The 22,226-nt window shown below is 52.2% G+C and overlaps 1 protein-coding gene across 1 annotated transcript in view; it reads left to right on the plus strand.

The window, feature by feature from the left end:
• Window positions 1-22,226, plus strand: part of kcnh3 (potassium voltage-gated channel, subfamily H (eag-related), member 3) — a 1,447,071-nt gene that overhangs the window by 1,158,276 nt on the left and 266,569 nt on the right. The window contains exon 9 of the mRNA XM_072479207.1: window positions 7,785-7,984. Within this exon, the coding sequence (XP_072335308.1) occupies window positions 7,785-7,984 (200 nt within the window). The remainder of the gene's footprint in view (window positions 1-7,784; window positions 7,985-22,226) is intronic.

A 22,226-nucleotide genomic window follows, 5' to 3' on the forward strand; every position in this document is an offset into this window, starting at 1 on the left:
AGCCACCGCCATCGAAACCTGTGTCCTCCATGAAAACGCGACCAGCCGGTACTCCCAATTCCAGGCGGCCAAATCGGCAGGGCAGGGGTCCTACGAGACCGAGCGGGTCCAGTCGATCGAGTTCCTCCCGGCCCGCGGCCGGGACGAGGGCGGCCATTTTGCGCACTTTCCGAGGCCTCCCGCGCTTGTATGCACCAAAAGAGGGGACATCGGCGCAGAGGTGTGTGACGTGCAGACGCGCTCTACGCAGGACCGAACTGCGCATGCGCGATGGCGCAACGAACGCCATGACGTCACGACGTACGGCAACTGTGGATCCGCACATTTAAAGCGGCAATGTCCAGCCAAAACTCGACAATGCCTCCCCTGTGGCAAGATGGGCCACTACGCTGCCTGCTGTCGAGCAGCTCAACCTGCCAACTCTCCGCAATTCTGCCAGCCTCGCAGGGACGTGCAGGCCATTCAGCCTCCATACACCGAGTCATACCCTGACGACGTACAGACCGGTGATACCGACGACCGGGAAGCCTTCCGCGTTGAGGTAATAGACAGAAATCGGATGTCCCCAAGTAGGACCCACCAGCCGATGCCAGTGCACAGCGATCAACCAGGCGATGAATGGTGTGCCACCCTAACGGTCAACCGATAACCAATCACATTCCATTGAGACACTGGTGCCTCCGCCAATCTCATTGCATGGTCAGCCTTCTACACCTTGAAGGTCAAACCACCGATTCGGCCATCCCGCTGTCAGTTGGTCGATTACAACGGGAATGTTATCCCGGCCATGGGGTCTTGCCAGCTCGAGGTTGCACGCAATTCATACACAGCCACACTGTCTTTTGAGATAGTTGGATCCTCGAAGGACTCTCTGCTAGGCGCACAGGCGTGCAAGATCCTCCACCTCGTTCAGCGGGTACACACTCTGTCTCCAGAAGGCACGTCCGATTTCCTGGATGCAGACTTTAAGGCACAACTCCATTCGCTCCTCACCCACACCCAGCAGGTTTTCGAGGGCATGGGCACACTGTCCTACACTTACAGAATACGGCTCGAACCGGACACCACCCCGGTCATTCACGCACCTCGTAGGGTCCCAGCACCACGCAAGGACCGCCTCAAGCAGCAGCTGCAGGGTCTCCAGGACCAAGGAGTGCTTTCCCGGGTCACGGAGCCTACGCCATGGGTCAGCTCCATGGTGTGCATAAAAAAGCCCTCTGGCGAACTCCGGATCTGCATCGACCCAAAAGACCTGAAACACAGCATCATGAGGGAACACTACCCCATTCCCAAACGGGAAGAAATCACGAGCGAAATGGCCTGGGCTAAAATTTTTACAAAGCTTGATGCCTCAAAGAGTTTTTGGCAGATTCAGCTGGATCAGTCCAGCAGGAAGCTGTGTACTTTCAACGCTCCCTTTGTCAGATATTGCTACAGTAGGATGGCGTTTGGCATAATCTCAGCATCCGAGGTGTTTCATCGAATCATGGAACAGATAATGCAGGGCATCGAAGGGGTGCACGTCTATGTTGACGACGTCATCATCTGGTCCACGTCACCACGGGAGCACATCAGTCGTCTCCAGCGTGTCTTTGTCCAATACAAGAACACGGCCTGCGCCTCAACTGAGCCAAGTGTTCTTTTGGCCAAACTGAGCTAAAGTTTCTGGGGGACCACATATCCCGATCAGGAGTGTGTCCGGATGCAGACAAAGTGACATCTATTGCAGCCATGCCGCAGCCAGCAGACAAGAAGGCAGTGCTACGCTTTCTCGGGATGGTCAACTTCCTGGGGAAATTTATTTCCAACCTTGCCTCCCACACAATGGCTCTTCGTCACCTCGTGAAGAAGACTACGGAGTTCCAATGGCTTCCCGCACACGAGAAGGAATGGGAGGAGCTCAAGATCAAGCTCACCACCGCCCCGGTATTGGCGTTCTTCGACACTACTCGAGATACAAAGATCTCTACTGATGCCAGCCAGTCCGGCATTGGGGCGGTACTCCTGCAATGGGACGACACTGCATCATGGGCCCCGGTCGCCGATGCCTTGCGGGCCATGACCCCCACTGAACAGCGCTATGCGCAGATTGAGAAGGAGTGCCTAGGTTTGTTAAACGGCATAGATAAATTCCACGACTATGTGTATGGTCTTCCTCAGTTTACCATGGAGACCGACCATCGCCCCCTGGTCGCCATCATACAAAAGGACCTCAATGAAATTATCCCTCGCCTGCAGCGCATTTTGCTCAAACTCCGGAGGTACAACTTCCAACTGGTCTACACCCCGGGAAAGGACCTCATAATCGCGGATGCCCTGTCCAGAGCAGTAAGCACACCGCCCGAATCGGGGGGGGGGTTCGTCTGTCAGGTCGACGCACACGTAGCCTTCACATCGGCCAATCTACCAGCTACTGATGCAAGTCTGGCCCACATTCGCCGCGAGACTGCGGCTGACCCCCTTCTACAACGTGTCATGCGCCACATGACAGAAGGGTGGCTCAAGGGGCAGTGCCCACAATTCTACAATGTCCGGGACGACTTGGCAGTCATTGATGGTGTCCTCCTAAAGTTGGACCGGATTGCGATCCCACACAGCATGCACAGGTTGGTCCTCGAACAATTACACGAAGGCCATCTCAGGGTTGAGAAGTGCAGGCGGAGGGCCCGAGAAGCTGTATACTGGCCGGGCATCAGCGACGACATCGCCAACATGGTGCTCAACTGCCCCACCTGCCAAAGTTTCAGACGGTACAACCCTCTGAGACACTTCAGCCCCATGAGTTGGTAACGTCCCCCTGGGCGAAGGTGGGTGTGGACCTTGTTCATGCGCTCGGCAGGGACTACGTCATCATAATTGAATATTTTTCCAATTATCCGGAGGTCATACGCCTGCACGGCTTGACATCATCAGCTGTAATCAGAGCATGTAAAAAACTTTCGCTTGCCATGGCATTCCGCTTACCGTCATGTCAGACAATGGGCCCTGTTTTGCGAGCCAAGAATGGTCTTCTTTTGCCGCTTCATATGGCTTCACACACGTGATGTCCAGCCCCCTGCATCCCCAGTCAAATGGCAAGGCGGAAAACGGTCTCCATATCGTGAAGCGGCTCCTCTGCAAGACTGCTGATGCCGGATCTGACTTCTGTTTGGCCCTGCTGGCCTATCGCTCGGCCCCACTGTCCACAGGCCTCTCACCAGCCCAGCTGTTGATGGGTCGCGCCCTCAGGACCACTGTGCCGTCCATTCATGTTCCTAAACCCAACCATGCTCCAGTACTGCAAAGGATGCGACAGCAGTGTGCTCAGCAGAAGGTGGCTCATGACACTCGGGCAACTGATCTTCCTGTCCTGGTGCCTGGAGACAACGTCCGCATACACCTACCAGAGGGTGGCTGGTCGGCAACTGCCGAGGTTCTCCGCCACGTGGCTCCCCGCTCGTTCCTGGTTCGCATGCCTGATGGCTCCTTTCGTCCGCGTAATCGGCGGGCCCTTCGGCTGCTTCCACGCTCGCTACGTGATCATGCACCGGTGCCATGCCCTCCTGTTGTCCCTGATGTCGACTTCGTGGAGCTTCCTAACACTCTGCCTATTCCTCTATCGCCCGTGGCCACGCCCATTCCTCAGCCGGTGGATCCTGACCCACCCTTGAGGCGGTCAACCCAAATTCATCGCCCACCTACTAGGCTGGAGTTATGAGCCTGTTTGCGCATTGGACTCACTGGATTGTTGTGCAACAATGTTAACGTGTCTCTCTTTTTTTTGTCGTTCCAGGAGTTCTCTTTCGATATTTGATGATTGCACGTGTTTTGTTTGTGGTACAACCTCGTTGCTATGTTGCACCTGACACCTTCCTATGTATATAGTTTAGCCTCATGTACATGTTGTAAATATTGCACACACATACTCAGTTGCACTCAGTACACACCAATATTTATTACCATGTAGGCACATATTCTTGTGAAAAGGGGGGATGTCATGATATCCATATTTACATATCATGGTACAATCACACACACACACTGATGGACAGGTCGACGGACCAATCAACACACATGCAACATTACAGCCAATCACCAGTGAGAGCACACGCAGGGAACACCACAGTTCCCGCTCATTCCAGCAGGAGATAGCTCAGAGCACAGAGCTCACAGCATGCCACTCAGACATACACCATGTGCTGAGTGCCTCTCTAAGATAGTGTTAGGGCTGGGTCCACAGGTTAACTGGTGAAGTACGAACCACAGCCAGAAGTTAACAGTTGTTATTATTCAGAACAATAAAACAGAGTTGTACCATCTGCAACTGTGTTGGTTTGTTTGTATATCGGAACACCCAACACGACAGCCAGTAGATTGTTAGCACACCAGCTAAGGAAAAGGGAGGCGGCCAGGGAGATAGGAAGAGTGAAGGACAAAGGGGGGAACACGGTCTTGGACCCAGCAGGGGTGAATGGGGTGTTCAAGGAGTTTTACAGTCGGCTGTGTGAGTCGGGGCCCCCAGCTCCTTTCTCAGGTGGAGGGGATAAGGGTTGAAGTTTCCGAAGGTGGAGGTAGGGTTAGTGGAGAGGTTGGGAGCCCCGATCGGGATTGCAGAATTAGGGCTAGGGAAGTAGTAGAGGGATTGGAGGCCATGCAGTCGGGCAAGGCCTCGGGACCGGACGGCTGCCCAGTAGAATTTTACAAGACGCTCTCTGGGATGCTGGGCCCGCTGCTGGTGAGGGCATTTAATGAGGCAAGGGAGCAGGGTTTTCTTCCTCCAACAATGTCACAGGCCTCGATTTCATTGATCCCGAAGCGGGAGAAGGACTCAGAGCAATGTGGGTCACACAGACCAATCTCCCTACTGAATGTTGATGCGAAATTGCTAGCCAAAATTCTGGCCTCGAGGATAGAGGACTGTGTTCTGGCGGTGGTAGGGGAAGACCAGACAGGGTTTGTTAAAGACAGGCAGCTAACAGCCAATGTTAGAAGGCTCCTGAATGTGATCATGATGCCGTCCGAGGTGGGGGAGACGGAGGTGGTGGTCGCTATGGACACAGAGAAGGCCTTCAACCGTGTTGAATGGAATTATTTGTGGGAGGTCCTGGAACGGTTTGGGTTTGGGCAGGACTTTGTTGACTGGGTTTGGTTGCTGTACCAGGCACCGGTGGCAAGTGTACGGACGAACCGGGTGAGTTCGGACTACTTTAGACTGCACCGGAGGACAAGGCAAGGATATCCCCTCTCCCCATTGCTGTTTGCCTTGGCTATAGAGCCATTGGCGATGGCGCTGAGAGCGTCAATAGACTGGAAGGAATTAGTCCAGGTTGGGGTGGAACACAGGGTCTCGTTATATGCAGACGACCTACTCCTATATATTTCTGACCTGTTAGGGGGGATGAGGGAGATTGTGCGGATCGTAGGGGAATTTGGCCGGTTCTCGGGGTACAAATTGAATATGGGTAAAAGCGAGGTTTTTGAGATCCAGGCGAGGGGGCAGGAGAGGAGATTGGGGGAGTTGCCGTTTGAAGTGGTGGGAGGGAGTTTTCGGTACTTGGGTATTCAGGTGACACGGGGTTGGGAGCAGCTACATGAACTAAATCTGGCCCGTTAGTTGAACAAATAAAGGAGGACTTTCGGCAGTGGGACATGCTCCCGTTGTCACTGGCGGGGAGGGTACAGACCGTAAAGATGACGGTCCTCCTGAGATATTTGTTTGTTTTCCAGTGCCTCCATATTTTTATACCAAATACCTTTTTTAAGCAGGTGAATAGGGTGATATCTTGGTTTGGGTGGGCGGGTAAGGAAAGTACTGTTGGAACAGGGCCGAGTGGGTGGAGGGCTGGCACTGCCGAACTTTAGGAACTACTACTGGGCGGCAAATATAGCCATGATTAGAAAGAGGGTAGTGGGGGATGGTTTGGCGTGGGAGTGGGTGGAGGCAGCCTCATGTAAGGGCACAAGCTTTTGGCATTGGTAACAGCTCCTCTGCCGTTCTTGCCGGCCCGGTACTCCACAAGCCCAGTGGTAGTGGCAGCCCCGAGAGTTTGGGACAGTGACGGAAGCATATGGGAGTGGAGGGTGCGACAGTGGGGGCTCCAATTTGTGGCAATCACCGGTTTGTCCCGGGGAGGATGGATGGGGGGCTTCGGAGGTGGCAGAGAGCAGGGATTGAGAGGCTGGGGGATCTGTTTATCGATGAGAGCTTTCCTTGTTTGGAGGATTTGGAGGAGGAGATTGAATTGCCGGGAGGGAATGGGACAGTGGGGGGGGGGGGGCGGTTGGACTCACAGGCACGGGCCCTATCATCTCCTCCTCCCTCGGGGTGCCCGATGGCCCCCGGGCTACTCGATCCAACGGCGGTACGAGCAGGCTATCCCCTGAGCCACCTGCCGCTGCCGGTCCTGGAGGCCCACTGCTGTCCAGACCAGGGTCTGCATGTTCATGGCCAGGGAGCACAGGGAGTGGACCATCTCCATCTGGGACTGCACCACATCACACTGCAATTGTGCCACCACCTTCTGGGTCTGTGCCACATCAACCAGTGACCACACCATCTCCATCTGGGACTGGGCCACCTCCCCCTGCATCTGTGCCATGTCAACCAGCGCCTGGACAATGCCACTGACATTCCCAATTTGTGGCAATCACCGGTTTGTCCCGGGGAGGATGGATGGGGGGTTTCGGAGGTGGCAGAGAGCAGGGATTGAGAGGCTGGGGGATCTGTTTATCGATGAGAGCTTTCCTTGTTTGGAGGATTTGGAGGAGGAGTTTGAATTGCCGGGAGGGAATGGGTTTCGGTATCTGCAGGTGAGGGACTTTGTGCGAAGGCAGGTTTCGACCTTTCCGCTTCTACCGCCGCAGGGGATACAGGACAGGGTAGTTTCTAGAACGGGGGTGGGTGGGAGGAAGGTAACAGAAATCTACAAAGAACTTATGGAGTGGGAGAAAACCGAGATAGGTGAGATAAAACGTAAATGGGAAGATGAGCTGGTTTAGGAGCATGCGGCAGGCCTGTGGGAGGATGCTCTGAGCAGAGTCAACACGTCCTCATCATGTGCCAGGCTCAGCCTGATACAATTCAAGGTGGTCCACCTGGCACACATGACGGTGGCCCGGATAAGCAGGTTTTCTCGGGTGAAGGACAGGTGTGTGAGGCGTGCAGGAGGGCCTGCAAACCATGTCCACATGTTTTGGGCATGCCCGAAGCTTAGGGGATTCTGGAAGGGATTTGCGGATGTCATGTCCATGGTACTAAAATCGATGGTGGCGCCGAGTCCAGAGGTGGCGATGTTTGGAGTGTCGGAAGACCCTGGGGTCCAGGGGGCGGGAGAGGCTGACGTTTTGGCCTTTGCCTCCTTGGTAGCCCGGAGATGGATCTTATTGACGTGGAGAGACCCGAAGCCCCCAAAATCAGGGAATCAGTTAGTGACATGGCTGGGTTTCTCAAACTTGAGAAAATAAAGTTCACTCTGAGGGGATCAACGTTAGGGTTCGTTCGGGAGTGGCAGCCATTTATCAACTTCTTCGGAGAAAACGAAACTGTCAGCAGATTCAATAAGTGGGGGGGGGGGGGGGTTAGGGAGTAAGGGGTGGTAGGTGATGTTAGGCGATTTTAAGCCTAGATTAGGCGGGAACAGTGGGAGATGGATGGTTGTGTTACGCACTGAACTATGTTTACATTTGTATTTGTATCTTTTATTGTTTTAAACCATAAATGCCTCAATAAAATGTTTGTAAAAAAATAACTGAACAAAAGAAAACATGTTTTAAATGTAACTTTGCTTTGTCTTTTCCTTCGACAGCTCTGATGCATGCTGTGGTATTTGGAAATGTGACTGCTATCATCCAGAGAATGTACTCCCGACGGTCCTTGTACCACACCAGGACAAAAGACCTGAAGGACTTCATCCGTGTTCATCGAATTCCCAAGCAGCTGAAGCAGCGAATGCTCGAATGTTTCCAGACTACGTGGTCTGTGAATAATGGCATTGATGCAAATGAGGTATGAAGCACAAACACCATCTCCTGGCCTCTTAAACACCGGGCTCATTCCTATAGCCCAGGAATTGAAGAACTGTGGGGTATAATAACTTGTCAAGAAAGATCAGGCCACCCACCTTTTATTTCCCACTTTGTTGATAGGCTAATCCCTTGCCTTTACAGCTAAACTAGTCCATCAGAATGAGCAACAATCTGTCTTAAGCAGTTTTAACCTCTTACATCCAATTAACACTAGTATTAATGAGTCACTACCTACTAATATATCCACAAACACAGATATAAGACAGTGGGCAAGAAATGGAATCCAAGTAACATAAGCCGCAGGTGAGCGTATCCACCACTCATTCCATATCCTGGAACTCGCCTTCTGAAAATGTTGACTCCATCTTACTGTAAAAGTTGGTAGCATACATGGAGGGCATTTGTGTCTGTGCCATTTCATTTCAAGAGCAAGTTAACACTATTCTGCTCTCTCCCCACAGATCTATTATCTTCTGCTTCAAATGTTTATCGATTTTTCCCTTAACGATGCAATGGGGTGGGACAGCATGGTGGCGAAGTGGCAACACTGCTGCCTCATGGCACCGAGGACCCGGGTTCTATCCCGGCCCAGGGTCACTGTCCGTGTGGAGTTTGCACATTCTCCCCTGTGGGTCTCACCCCCAAAGCCCAAAAAATGTGTAGGGTAGGTGGTTAAATTGCCCCTTAATTGGAAAATTTAAAAAAAACATTAAAAAAAGATGCAACGGCATGTGTCTCAACTACTCCCTGTAGCACTGCATTTCACGTTTTACAAACTGTGTAAAGCAACTACTCCCAACCTCTCTCCTCACTCTCTTGGAGACAATATTGAATTAATGATCCTGCCCTCGTCACCAACTCCAAGCAGAGGAAATGGATATCCCTTCTTCATTTTGTCAACATTCTTCATAATCTTAAAAATTCTCAAGTAAAAGCCATTTTAGCCCAGTAGACATAGTTGCCATACCTTAAGTCTCTCCTCCGCAAAGCAATCGTTGTAGGACCTCCAGATGTCCCTACCCCAGCAGTTGAAACTCATTCTTGTGGGAGCATGAAGTCCAAACTAGGATCTTTGGTTGGAGATCACTGGGTTGGGGGAACATGCAGAGGTTTTGCCCAGGCTCCTTCTCCTGTGGAATAAGGGAAATCTGTCCTGAGTGCCAACCTGCTCGTCAACCTTAGAATGTCAACAGCTGAGCCTAATCTAATTTACATACTTTCCTCTGGGAGTCAATAGACAGTGCGATAGCATGGCCTGTTTAAGGGGTGACCCTTCGTAACTCTCCCGGCTCCTATGTGGACTGAGCGCATGAAACTGGGCCTATCGGGTACCAGGGCACAGATGCGGGTAGGGGGAACCATCAGTTTATGCCCTGGAGTCGGTGGGACTAATCCTGAGTTAGTGCTGTTCTTGTCTGTACACTTAGTTCACCAGTTTATTAATAAATCACCATTGCGATTTAACCCTGCCTCATGGTATTAGCTCACGCTACCACAATGGCGATGAGAGTAAATTGGACCATTTGGAGGGAGGAAGAGTGGCCTCTTGGAGATATGCAAAAAAAGGTAAAGAATCAACGATAGTCGAATAACTATGCCACTATTCGGGAAAATAGATCTATTTGATCCAGAGGTTGAAAGTTGGGACCAATTCATCGCAAAGCTTCGATACTTTTTTGTTACCAATGAAAACATCACAGAAGACAAACAAAAAGCTATATTACTCACAGTGTGCACCCCACAAAGATATAACCTCGTAAGAAGCCTAACATCTTCGGAGGCTCAGGATATTAAATCCTTTGGTCAACTAGTGAAAGACAATGACAATCCTTGGCCCTCCATTATAATGCTGCGCTATAAATTCTATTCAGTCATTAGGGGCCCTAAAGAAACAGTATCTGCTTTTGTAGCCAGGCTTCGCCAGATGGTTGTAAACTGCAAATTCTGTCCATCGCTGAGTGATATGTTATGCAATTGTTTGGTTTGCGGTATCCATAATTTGAATAGTCAGCAGAGGTTGCTGGCAGAAAGCGGAATATCCCTAGACAAAGAGGTTGAGTTGGCCAAACGACTGAAAGTGCTGAACAAAGCGCTTTTGAAGTGCAAGGCATACAAAGTGAGGTAAATCAGTTATGGCGGGAAACAGCTGCTACTTGAAGTACCCGTAGTGAGGGAGCAGCGGAGCGTGAAAGGAGGAAGAGTGGCCATCAACCACAGGGCCTAGAGGCCTGTTATCTTTGTGGGGGGGACCATCACCAAGACAGATGCAAATATTAAGAGCTAATTTACTTCAGATGCAATAAAAAAGGGCATGGCCGGGATTCACCGTCGGCCAACGCTGGAATCAGGAAACGCAATTGGGTGGAGAAATGTTTCCGACACTGAAATCGTGGCAAGTGCCAGCTTCGCGCCAAATCACAATTCTCCGTCGCCTCAGCAACAGTGTTAATGTGCTCCAGAATGCACGTACAGTAAAAACCCTTGGTTTTTCATTGGTGGGCCCGGCACATTATTCTCCAGGGCCTCCACGATTCTCTGCCTCCACTGGAGCAAATTCCTGATGGCGAGGTTTACTTGTGCTTTTAATAATCGTGAAACCAGTGCCATGGTGATGAGGGAGAGAGAGGAGGTAGGACACGGAGAGGCGCGACTGTGGGCTGCTGGCTGGGGTGGGTGGGGTCCCTGCCAGGGCCGGGGAGAGTGACAGGGGAACGGCTGTGTGGCCGGGGTGACCCCCACATGGGACTCGGGTGGTGCCCAGGCATGGACCACTATTGCCGCAACCATCTTGCTGCGCACCCCACTAAACACCCATCTTGGCCTTGTTTTGGCAGAGTGGCACCGGCTGTAAAGGTGCCACCACCCCCGCACCACACCCTCCACCCCCCCAGCTCCGCCCTCCACCCTCCAACATAACCCCCTCCCAACAGGCCACCACCCGCCGCAGGACAATCGGGCACCGATTGGGCCAGGGTGCGGGGATGGGGGAGGGGGGGATATGCAGGGGCAGACTCCACAGTCCCAACTGGGGCCCATGCTTGATGGGCTTGGGGGTATGCACCATGCTAATATGTCAGCCTTTCACTCCCTGCAGACAGTGGACATTGGAATTCAGCCAGCAATGGTGACCTTCCTCCTAGTCGCTGCAGCTCTGGGGAATGCCCTGCAGCTGTACAAGCTGGAGCTGTTCGAGGAGGAGGAAGCTGCCACAGCAGAACGTGCAGCAGCGGAATGTGCAGCGGCGGAACAAGAGGCAGCTGCTGAGGATGGAGGGCTGGCCACACAACAGGACAAGGAGGAAGAGAAGGTGGTGCAAAGGAGGCACTGTATGAGGCCTCGCCTGCACCAGCAGCACCTGTCATCCAAGGACCTGCCAGAACATGCATGCAAGACTCCAGCGAGCAGGCGGGACAGTGCAACATATCTGCCAGATCATGGCGCACCTGGCACAGTGGGTTAATGGGGGAGGACATCTGCTCCTGGTGGTTGTCAATGTGACGATTGCCCTGAACTTCTACGCCACGGGGTTGTTCCAGGTGCCGAGTGGGAATCTGTCTGGGATCACACAGGTGTATTTGCGCTGTCACAGAGGCCCTGTATGCCCAGTCAGCACAATGCACCCATTCGATGTGGACCGAGCCCATCAAGATTCCCGGACAGCAGGGTTCGCCATCATCACCGACATGCCATAGGTCCAGGGGGTGATCGGCGGGGTGCATGTCGCCCGATGGGCACTTGCAGAAGACAGGCTGCTCTACACAAATTGAAAGGGATTCCACTCGATGAACGTGCAGCTGATATGTGACTAGCAGCTGCGCATCATGCACATCTGCACCCGATACCAGGGCAGTGTCCATGATGCCTTCATCCTGGCGCAATTGACGATTTCTGACATGTACGAGACGCCCCCTCCACCCCATCCAATCTGCGGGGGTTGGCTCCCGGACGACACTGTTAACCACTGCAGTTGTGGCTGATGATGCCTATCCGGAGGCCACAGACTGAGGCGGAGACCCGTTACAACGACGTCATGCACCGATCAGGGGTGTGATCGAGCGGTGCTTTGGCATCCTGAAGATGCGGTTCAGGTGCCTGGACCGCTGCGGAGGGGCCCTCTAGTATGATGCTGAGAGTGTCGCCCACATCGTGGCGGCCTGCTGCGTCCTCCACAACATCATGCAGCAGAGGGGCGATGTGCTGGAGGAGGAGGATGAACTTCAGTCCTCGTCCAACGAGGAGGATGCTGAGGAGGGCAAGGATGGGTAGGACATGGGGCCAATGCATATGGGATGCTTTGATCGCCTCCAGGTTCACCGACTGGGGGGGGCGGTGCAGACTGGCCAGCGGCACGGACACCAAGCCCCTCCATGATACATACCTGCCGCACTACGGAGGTGTGAGCCCTGACTTGGCAGTAACACCAGGTCAGGTCCATGGGATGGAGGATGATGGCAACCTGCTCTGCGATAAGCTCTAGTGCTCAGCATCGCGTGGCGTCTGACTCCTGCCCATGGTAGCACTTTCCACCGTCTATCTGGGTGATCCCTGCTGTGAGCTGGCCATTCCATCACACAGGCCCATCAAATCCCTGGGGTGGCAGTGGTGGGGAACCAGCCCACCACACCCCACCCACCCCACCCACAACATCCGGCCATTTCCCTCCCCGTGCCCGCCCTCTGGCCAGCCCAGACCAGCCCACCGCTCACGCCCATCTGACAGAGCACCGAGGCAGGTTGTAACAATGATAACAACCTGTTTAATGTGAACAAATATATACATATACATGCCTGAGCCCCTATCGCTATACTGTGTGCCACCTTAACTGGTGTATAACTTTCTGGCCTTACAAGCCCTAACACTAGGCCTAGGTGGATCCGCAGACATTACGTTAGGAGTGGAGGCGGCGTGCTGCATTCCCACCACCTGCGACCTGGGTCCCTGTTGGTGGCCATCTTCTGGGGCGACGGGGCCTGCTCCTCGGGTGTCCTAGGTGGCGTGGTGCTGTCCTGTTCCAACCAATACCCACCAGATGCGCAAGGGACAGTGGGGGGGGGGGGGGGGGGGCGGTCTGACTCACAGGCACGGGCCCTATCATCTCCTCCTCCCTCGGGGTGCCCGATGGCCCCCGGGCTACTCGATCCAACTATCCCCTGAGCCACATGCCGCTGCCGGTCCTGGAGGCCCACTGCTGTCCAGACCAGGGTCTGCATGTTCATGGCCAGGGAGCACAGGGAGTGGACCATCTCCATCTGGGACTGCACCACATCATGCTGCAATTGTGCCACCACCTTCTGGATCTGTGCCGCATCAACCAGTGACCACACCATCTCCATCTGGGACTGGGCCACCTCCCCCTGCATCTGTGCCATGTCGACCAGCGCCTGGACAATGCCACTGACATTCTCAGCCATGACCCACTGTGACTGGACCACGCTCAGGACTGCCGCTGCAATGTCCAGGTGACTCTGGCACATGGCTGCCTGTGACAGGGCAGCCCTGTCCTGGGCCTCAGTCAGCGCCTGCACAAAGTGCCTCAGGCCTTGGACTTGCTGATCCGTAGCCAAACCTTTGCCCCAAGGCCTCTACCGCGGACGCCACTGGTGCAGTGTTGGCCTGGATGGCACGCATAGTTGGCACTACCGCCTGCATCTCCACGCGGTTGAACTCCATCAACTGCACCTGCAGTTGCTGGATGCTCACCGATGACCCCTCATACAGTCCCAGGCTCTCTAACTGGATCTCCACTATAGATGGGACTATATAGACCCAAAAGCCTTCTGGAGGGAAGAGATCATTGGTGGTCAGCCGCCCTCAGACCATCCGCCCCCTCGTGACTTCTACCTCCACCTGATGTACTGGAGCATATGTGTGGTGTGTACCAGAGGGTGTCCCAGGTGCCTCTTAACTAAAGTGCCCAACCGAGGTCACGAGCTCCGGAGTGTCTTAGGTCACAGGCATATGGCTCCCCTCCATGTCGGTGTCCTTGTCGCTGGTCGGCACATGGGGGCGGGGGCTTAGGCAGTGTCACTGGCTGGGGGCGGGGGACACCAGATAGACTCGCCCAATCACCAGCAGGTCCTGCAAGACACAAGACAAGACCCATGATTAGACCGTGGGCGAGGGGAAAGTGAGGGTGGTGTGGGGTTGTGGGTGCTGTGGGGGTGCGGGTGGTGGTAAGGGTGGTGGGGGTGGTTAGGATTTTGGGGGTGGTGTTGGGGGGTGCGGTTGACACACGTGTCACGGGGAACCACAATTACACTGGATGTCACTTCCTCACCCACGGCCGATCTCCACCCCGGCGACTTCCCTTTCCTCAGGGCTGCCAACCACGTCCAGTGCCTGTTGCTCTGCCGGGGTAAGGGGCCGCAGGTCCAGCAATCCCGCTCCAGTTTTCTCCCACTCCCAGCGGCTATGGGTGGCCTTCTCCGGGAGGTGGGGGGGGGGGACAGAAAACGCCAGTGGTAGACTGGGGCCGTTCAACGCTTGCAGCCCAGGGGGAGGGTAGCTGGTGGCCCCGGTGGCCAGGGCACCCGGCCATGGCGGCCGGTATGGGGGCCGGCATGTGGTGCAGAGTGGGGGTTCATCCACACTCCAAGGGGGCCTGTCGGGGTTCAGGGTTTGTGGTGGGGGGGTTGGTGGCAGAAGCACAGTGCTGTCTTCTCTCCCTGGCCGCCTTGAGGGGGTCATGCAGTTTTTTCCTGCACTGCAGGCGGGTGCGGACAGTGTTACTGGTGGCGCTGACCGCCTCTGCCACCTGCGCCCAGGCACATCGAACAGCGGCAGCTGGCAGCCTCCTTCCCGGGCCAGAGTACAGAGTGGCCCACCTCTCCTTCCAAGAAGGTCTCTAGCTCGCCATTCATGAAACGTGGCCATGCGTCCTCCTGCCATCTTGTTGGCAGGGATGGTGTGTGTGGGGAGTGAAGTGTGTAGATGCAGCTGCAGCGTGTCAGCCTCCTGAGTGTCAATCGCGAGTCTGACAAATCCGTCACCGTTTCTCATTGGAATTGATTGTGTTCGAGGTGGAGCCGGTGCGAGCCCCTTACCAGTCGCTGAATTGGTCCAGGTGCAGCTCCAGCTTTGCCGTTGTGGAAGTCCACGAATCCTGCCCCGATGTCAACACTTAGGGCTGGATTTTCTGATTGCTGACGCCGAAGTCGCATTCGACATTGGCTGGAGAATCCATATTGACCTCGAAATCAGGAGTGCCGCCATTTTTCAGATGTTCCACCCCTCCAAAACGGTGTCACCGCTGAGTACGCTGCACGCTGTTGGGAAGGCCTCGGGACGTCTCCTGAAGGCCCTCCCCTGATGCTCCGTCCCCGAGGGGCCAACTTCCCATGGGTGGGAACGACGTGGATCACTTGTGCTCTGAGGTTTCGGTAACTTCACGTGGCGGCTGCGGACTGTGACCAGCGCCGCCACAGTTGGCGGGGGGGGGGGGGGCGTTCCGCTGGCCGGAGGTACTTCTGCAGGGGCTGGGGGGACTGGTGGAGGGTGCTCCAGGGGTGGAGAGGGGGGTTCCAGGGGGGCACTATCTGGCAGGCCAGGGCCACGAATGGCCGGCGCCATGTTTAATTTAATAATAATCTTTATTGTCACAAGCAGGCTTACATTAACACTGCAATGAAGTTACTGTGAAAGGCCCCTAGTCGCCACATTCCAGCGTCTGTACGGGTACACAGAGGCAGAATTCAGAATATCCAATTTACCGAAACGTACGCGCGGGATTCTCCGCCGGTGGGAATCTCCGTTTTGCCAGCATCCGGGGGTTTCCCGACGGCGTGGGGCTGCCCCATAACGGGAAATACCATTGACCGGCCGGTGTAACGGAGCATCCCGCCGGCGGGTCAGGGCTGAAATGTGGCGCAGCGGGGCGGAGAATCCAGCCCCATGTCTTTCAGGACTTGTGGGAGGAAACCGGAGCACCCGGAGGAAACCTACGCAGACACGGGGAGAACGTGCAGACTCCGCACAGACAGTGATCCAAACCAAGAATCGAACCTGGGACTCTGGAGCTATGAAGCAACAGTGCTACCCACTGTGCTACTGTTCTGCCCCATGTTGTACGGCGCGACTGCTGCAGGTCGCCGCCATGCGCATGCGTGGCCACGGACCCGGCAATTCTCCGTCCATATCTGCAGATGAAGCCGGCGACTTTACGTGGCGTGGCTGCTCGACCCCCACCGGGCGGAGCAACGGTGCGGGGGAGGCACCAACTTTTTGGCCGTAAGATAGAGACATGCTCCAAACATAGCCTCAATATCGGAGAATCCAGCCCCTAGTCTCAGGAATGAACATAGCGAAGTTAAATAAAACACCCCTTATCGAAATTGTCCTTATTATTAACAGGGAGGACTGCAACCCTTGAGGCTCAGTTGTACAACGGCCATTTTAGCAACTTATATTGGGGAGGCCCTGAAGATTAAAGCTGCGGCGTCATTTTCAATGTCATATCAGCACCAGTTTGCCCAGTTGTCCTTAATTGTAGCAAAGAGACCAAGTCTCATGGGGTGAGAGTGGCTGAAACAAATCTAGCTAAATTGGCTGGAGATATTCAGCATCATGGACGGGGCTTTCCAGAAACTTCTGTGCAAGTAGCAGGAAGTCTTTCAAAGAGAGCTGGGGTGCATAAAAGGGGTGAAGGCCAAAATTTACAAAAACCCGGATCAACACCAACATTTTTTAGAGCCACCGGCTGCCCTATACCCTGCAATAAAAAGTTGAAGTGGAAATGCAACATTTGGAAGTCCTGGTGATAATTAGACCGGTACAGTTCTAGGAGTGGGCAGCATCAATAGTTCCAATGTTAAAGCCTGACTAAGATTAAAATATTGGCTAGGAGCTACATTTGGTGGCCAGGGACTGGCAAAAAAATTGAGAGTGTAGTCAGCCGCTGCGGATATTGACAAACACAATGGAATCTTCCACCCTCAACTAAACTACACCTTTGGGAATGGCCTGGCCACGCTTGGACGAGACTCCACATTGATTTTGCTGTCCTTTTTATGGGAATGATGTTTTTAATCATTATGGACGCCCACTCAAAATGTTTGGATGTCTAACTCGTGTGTCCAACGACTTTGTCAGCCACTGTCAACAAGCTGTGACAAATTCTCGCAACTCATGGCATCCCAGGGGTGATCTTTTCTGATAATGGCACCACTTTCAAGCTGAAGAGTTTCAGCTCTTTATCAAATCTAATGGTATCCACCACATAAAAAACGGGCCCCTACCACACTGCTTCCAATGGGTTGGGGGAAAGAGCAGGACAAACCTTTAAAGCCTCAGTGAGAAAGCAGTCCATCAGACCACTGACATTCCACTTAACCAATTTTCTATTTTCCTATAACACAACCCCACATGTTGCCATTGGGATTACACTGGCCTAGTTGTTGATGGGTCAAACGCCTTAGGACCCATCAAGACCTTGTTTTTCTCAAATTTGACGGGGAGGGTGAAAGCTAAGCAAGCCTCACAGAAGGAGTACCATGACTCAGCTAAGGGAGACAGGTCATTTGAGGTGGAGGACTTAGTTTTAATCCAGAATTTCATAGGGTGTCCACCTTGGTACCGAGGAAAGTTATTGCAAGGACTCGTCCAGTGCCTTATGTTGTTGAGCTACAGTGCCACGAAGTGTGGAAGCATGTAGTTCATATGAGAAATGGGAAGCTGCCGCCCTACAGCGAGGCGTGTGGACCCAGTGTATCAGCTGTTGCAGAACCAAGAGTTTCCTAAGGGGAATCTCGTGTGCCAGCAGAAGGAGCAGAGGAGGGTGCAGCATTGGCTCATCTTCGGAATCTGTAAATTTGCCTGCCGCTATTGTGTTTGCTCCAGAACTAGCCACGCCATTAGCTAAGCTGTTCCAGTGCAGCTGCAATAGTGTCAAAGTGGAAAATTGTATAGGTACTCCTGTTCACAACAAACAGGACAGATCCATTCCTTTCAAATACCGCCCTGTCAGCCTATCATCAGCAAAGTGATGGAAGGTGTCATTGACAGTGCTATTAATAACGCTTGCTCACCAATAACTTGTTCCCTGATGCTCAGTTTGAGTTCTGCCAAGAGCAGTCAGTTCTAGGCCTCATTACAGCCTTGGACAAAACATGAATGAAAGAGCTGCATTCTAGAGATGAGGTGAGAGTGAGTGTCCTTGAAATCAAGGCAGCATTTGACTGAGTAAAACATCGAAGACCCTTAAACTTGACGTCAATGGAATTAGGGGAAAATCACTCCATTTGCTGAAGCCATACCTTGCACAGAGGAAAATGGTTATGATTCTAGGCAGTCAATCAACTCAGCACCATGACATTAGCTGCTTCATTTAATTGATCTCCTTCCATCAGGAGATAACATATACAACTATTCGCTAATGATTGCATTGCTCTCAGTTCAATTTGCAACTCTTCAGATAATGAAGCAGTCCATGCCTGCATGCATCAAGACTCGGACACCATTAATGAGTGGCAAGTAACATTTGCAGCATGTAAGTACCAGGTAGTGACCATCTCCAACAAGAGAAAATCTAACTACCTTCCCTTATGAGGCGGCACGGTAGCACAGTGATTAGCACTGTTGCTTCACAGCGCCAGGGACCCGGGCTCGATTCCCGGCTTGGGTCACTGTCTGTGCGGAGCCTGCATGTTCTCTCCGTGTCTGTATGTGTTTCCTCCGGGCACTCCGGTTTCCTACCACAAGTCCCGAAAGACGTGCTTGTTAGCTGAATTGGACATTCTGAATTCTCCCTCAGTGTACCTGAACACTGTCTGGCGACTGGGGAATTTTCACAGTAACTTCATTGCAGTGTCAAAGTAAGCCTACTTGTGGCACTAATAAAGATTATTATTGATATTCAATAGCTTTACCCTTATCAATTTCCAACCATCAAGATCCTGGGGAATCACCATTGACCAGAAACTTATTGGACCAGCAGCATAAATACAGAAACTACAGCAGCCAGCCAGAGGTTGGGAATTCTGCAGCAAGTAGCTCACCTCCTGTCTCCCCAAATTATTTTCACCATCTACAATTCACAAGTCAGGAATATAATGGAATAATCTCCACTAGCCTGGATGAGTGCAGTTCCAACCACATTCAAGCTCTTAACTATTCTTTCATTCTATGTGCTGACTCTGTACTCACAGGTTTATGTTCTGGCTTTGTGCTAAACTCTCTGGCCCAACCCTGTACCAACCCTGTATTCCACTCTTATAGCTGTGATCTGGCTCACTCCGAACATTTTTCTCCATTTTCTACCTCTGCTGCAGCCCTCTCCTAACCCCTTTCTAAATTTTACAATTCTGCTAAATGCATTTTAAATATGAATACAAGTGTGAATAACATATACCATTTACGGGTGTTGTAGTTGCAAATTGTTCATCATGCACTTCCTTCTTATGGATTATATCTGCCTGATTTCTGAATATGTTATTGTGAGAATAGTGTCTTTTATTTAGATTTTGACACTAGATAATGCTTGTGTCACAGTGCAGGAATAAAACACTTCAGTTTGTTTCTCAAAATTCATGCAATGTTCTACTGCATAACTACGTTGATATTGAAAAGTTTTGACACTTCATTGCCGTATCTAATACTTGCATTTATGGCTTGTCTTTCCAATGCCAAAACATATCAAGGATAAAGAAAACCATTGCAATTTTCATAAAGCCATCAATTTGAACATGATTTGGTCATGACCTCTGCCATGGATGAAATTCAATTTAACAAGTGAAGTATAATGGCATTTGCATTTCAGAAACTTCTGATTTAACTGTCAGTAAATTGGCTCAACTGAGAATTGGAGATTAGTAAATTTATTACACTGAACACCATTTGATGTGCCAGGAATCTGCAATCAATGTCTGTTGTGAAGTGTGACAGTGATTTCAACGTGAAGTAAATATATCTTTATCAAAAATTCTTCTTCATTGGAGGTTGATAACCAATGAGATAATGAGCTCTGATTGAAGTGGGGAATATACTTGGGGGCTCACCAACCACCTCCCCTGCCCCCCCCCTCCCCATACCTCTTCACCCCCTCCGCCCCCATGTCCACTCACCCAGTAGTCACAATATATGGAACTCTTGAGCCCTATAATAATTCTGGGACGTCTTTGAGATGCTCAAATAAATTGTCAAAATAACCAGGCAGTCATTCAAAAACCACACCAGCCTCTAAGCTTTGCCAGAGAGTGGCCGAGGGTGATGTCCACAGTCCCCCATTCAAATTCAAATGAGGCCAGAGCTTCAAAATCATGCCAGCCTCTTCACCACCAGAATAAGCGTACAGACAGTGCACTCCACTGATCACTGGCCAAAAGTCAAAATTAACCCTGAATATTCTTGTCAAAACAAATGTCAAAAAATAAACAAGTTGTTTCTTATATCTTAATCGTCGCTTTGAAAGCAAAACTACCCTATTGTGAATGAATTGTTAAAAAAGGTTGGAGGATTTTACAAACATCATGTTGGAATTAGAATTCCTCATTGATCATGCTGGGCGATTCAGTTGGCTAATACTCTGTTTACTAACCTAGATCTAAATCCAATTCAAGTATCCTTTTTCTAATTGCTCCTAAATTTAATGTGTTTGGAAAAACTCAACCCAGTTCCCAAAATACAAAGCTGTTCAGCTTTATCAATAAATAACACTAATTTGCAGATCCTGTCCAGATGGTACATGCATAAAACAGGGAGAAAAATCACACTGGAATGATGAGAAATGAGATTACATTTCTGTTTTTCTACTCAAGGTATATCCATTGCGATTAGTTCCAAGATATCTCCTTAAAAAGAGCTCCCTATGAATCATAGGTTGGGATTTGACACAGCGCCCCACCCATCAGCTGTAAAGTTGGGATCAAGTTTGCTTCCGCCAGCCTTGGAAGCCAAAACTGTATTTTACATGGTTCAGGCAGTTAGTTGCCTGAGGTCGTGGCTTCTGTATTCTTGAGATATGATGCCCAGTCACCCTGTTCAGCATCTTTATTTTTAATAGTGCCACTGGGAGTGTTGGCCACTAATGGGACTTCAGCAGGTCCCAGACCAGAAACATCACTGGAGGCCAGAGAGAGAAGTGAGTGGGGCACGCCAGAATACATCAGGCGGGCCTGGTGATGGAAGCAGTATACCTGTCAGTCTCACTATGTGGCAAGAGCACCTCCCTTCCAACATTAACTAGCAACTCAAGAGCTTCAATTGGCAGAAGGATGGACAGGCCATCCACCACTTACCCCACTGCTGATACAATACCAAAGGTTGAAAGGCAATATACCCCACCATCCTGGGCATAGAATTCCGGACATAACGTTTCTTCATATGTTAAATAACTAGGATGGTAGGAACTGCATTGGGCTTAAAGGTGTCAATTCTTTGGTTTGATTATCGACTTGTGGAACATGTTAATACCTTTATATAAATGCAATTTGTTCCAAATTATAAAAATACATGCTTCGTTATGAGCAAACATCTCCTTCGCTAAAACCTGAAAGACAATTATTGCTACAAAGAGAATACAGAGAGCTCATCTGGCAGAAATCTGAGAAAAAACATGCACAACACTGTCATCAGTTTGTTATTCCAAATGGTGATAGCAGACTGCTGGGGCGTCATTCTCCGACCCCCCGCCGGGTGGGAGAATCGCCGGGGGCTGCCATGAATCCCGCCCCCGCCGGTTGCCGAAGTCTCCGGTACCGGATATTCGGCGGGGGCGGGAATCGGGCCGCGCCGATTGGCGGGCCCCCCCGCTGGATTCTCCGGCCCGGATGGTCCGAAGTCCCGCCGATAAATTGCCTGTCCCGCCGGCGTGGATTAAACCACCTTTTGAACGGCGGGACAAGGCGGCGCGGGCGGGCTCCAGGGTCCTGGGGGGGGCGCGGGGAGATCTGGCCCCGGGGGGGTGCCCCCACGGTGGCCTGGCCCGCGATCGGGGCCCACCGATCCGCGGGCGGGCCTGTGCCGTGGGGGCACTCTTTCCCTTCCGCCTCCGCCACGGTCTCCACCATGGCGGAGGCGGAAGAGACTCCCTCCACTACGCATGCGTGGGAAACTGTCAGCGGCCGCTGACGCTCCCGCGCATGCGCCGCCCGGGGATGTCATTTCCGCGCCAGCTGGCAGGGCACCAAAGGCCGTTTCCGCCAGCTGGTGGGGCGGAAATTCCTCCGGCATCAGCCTAGCCCCTCAATGTTGGGGCTCGGCCCCCAAAGATGCGGAGCATTCCGCACCTT

This window comes from Scyliorhinus torazame, chromosome 2, assembly GCF_047496885.1.
Source record: "Scyliorhinus torazame isolate Kashiwa2021f chromosome 2, sScyTor2.1, whole genome shotgun sequence".
Lineage (NCBI taxonomy): Eukaryota > Metazoa > Chordata > Chondrichthyes > Carcharhiniformes > Scyliorhinidae > Scyliorhinus > Scyliorhinus torazame.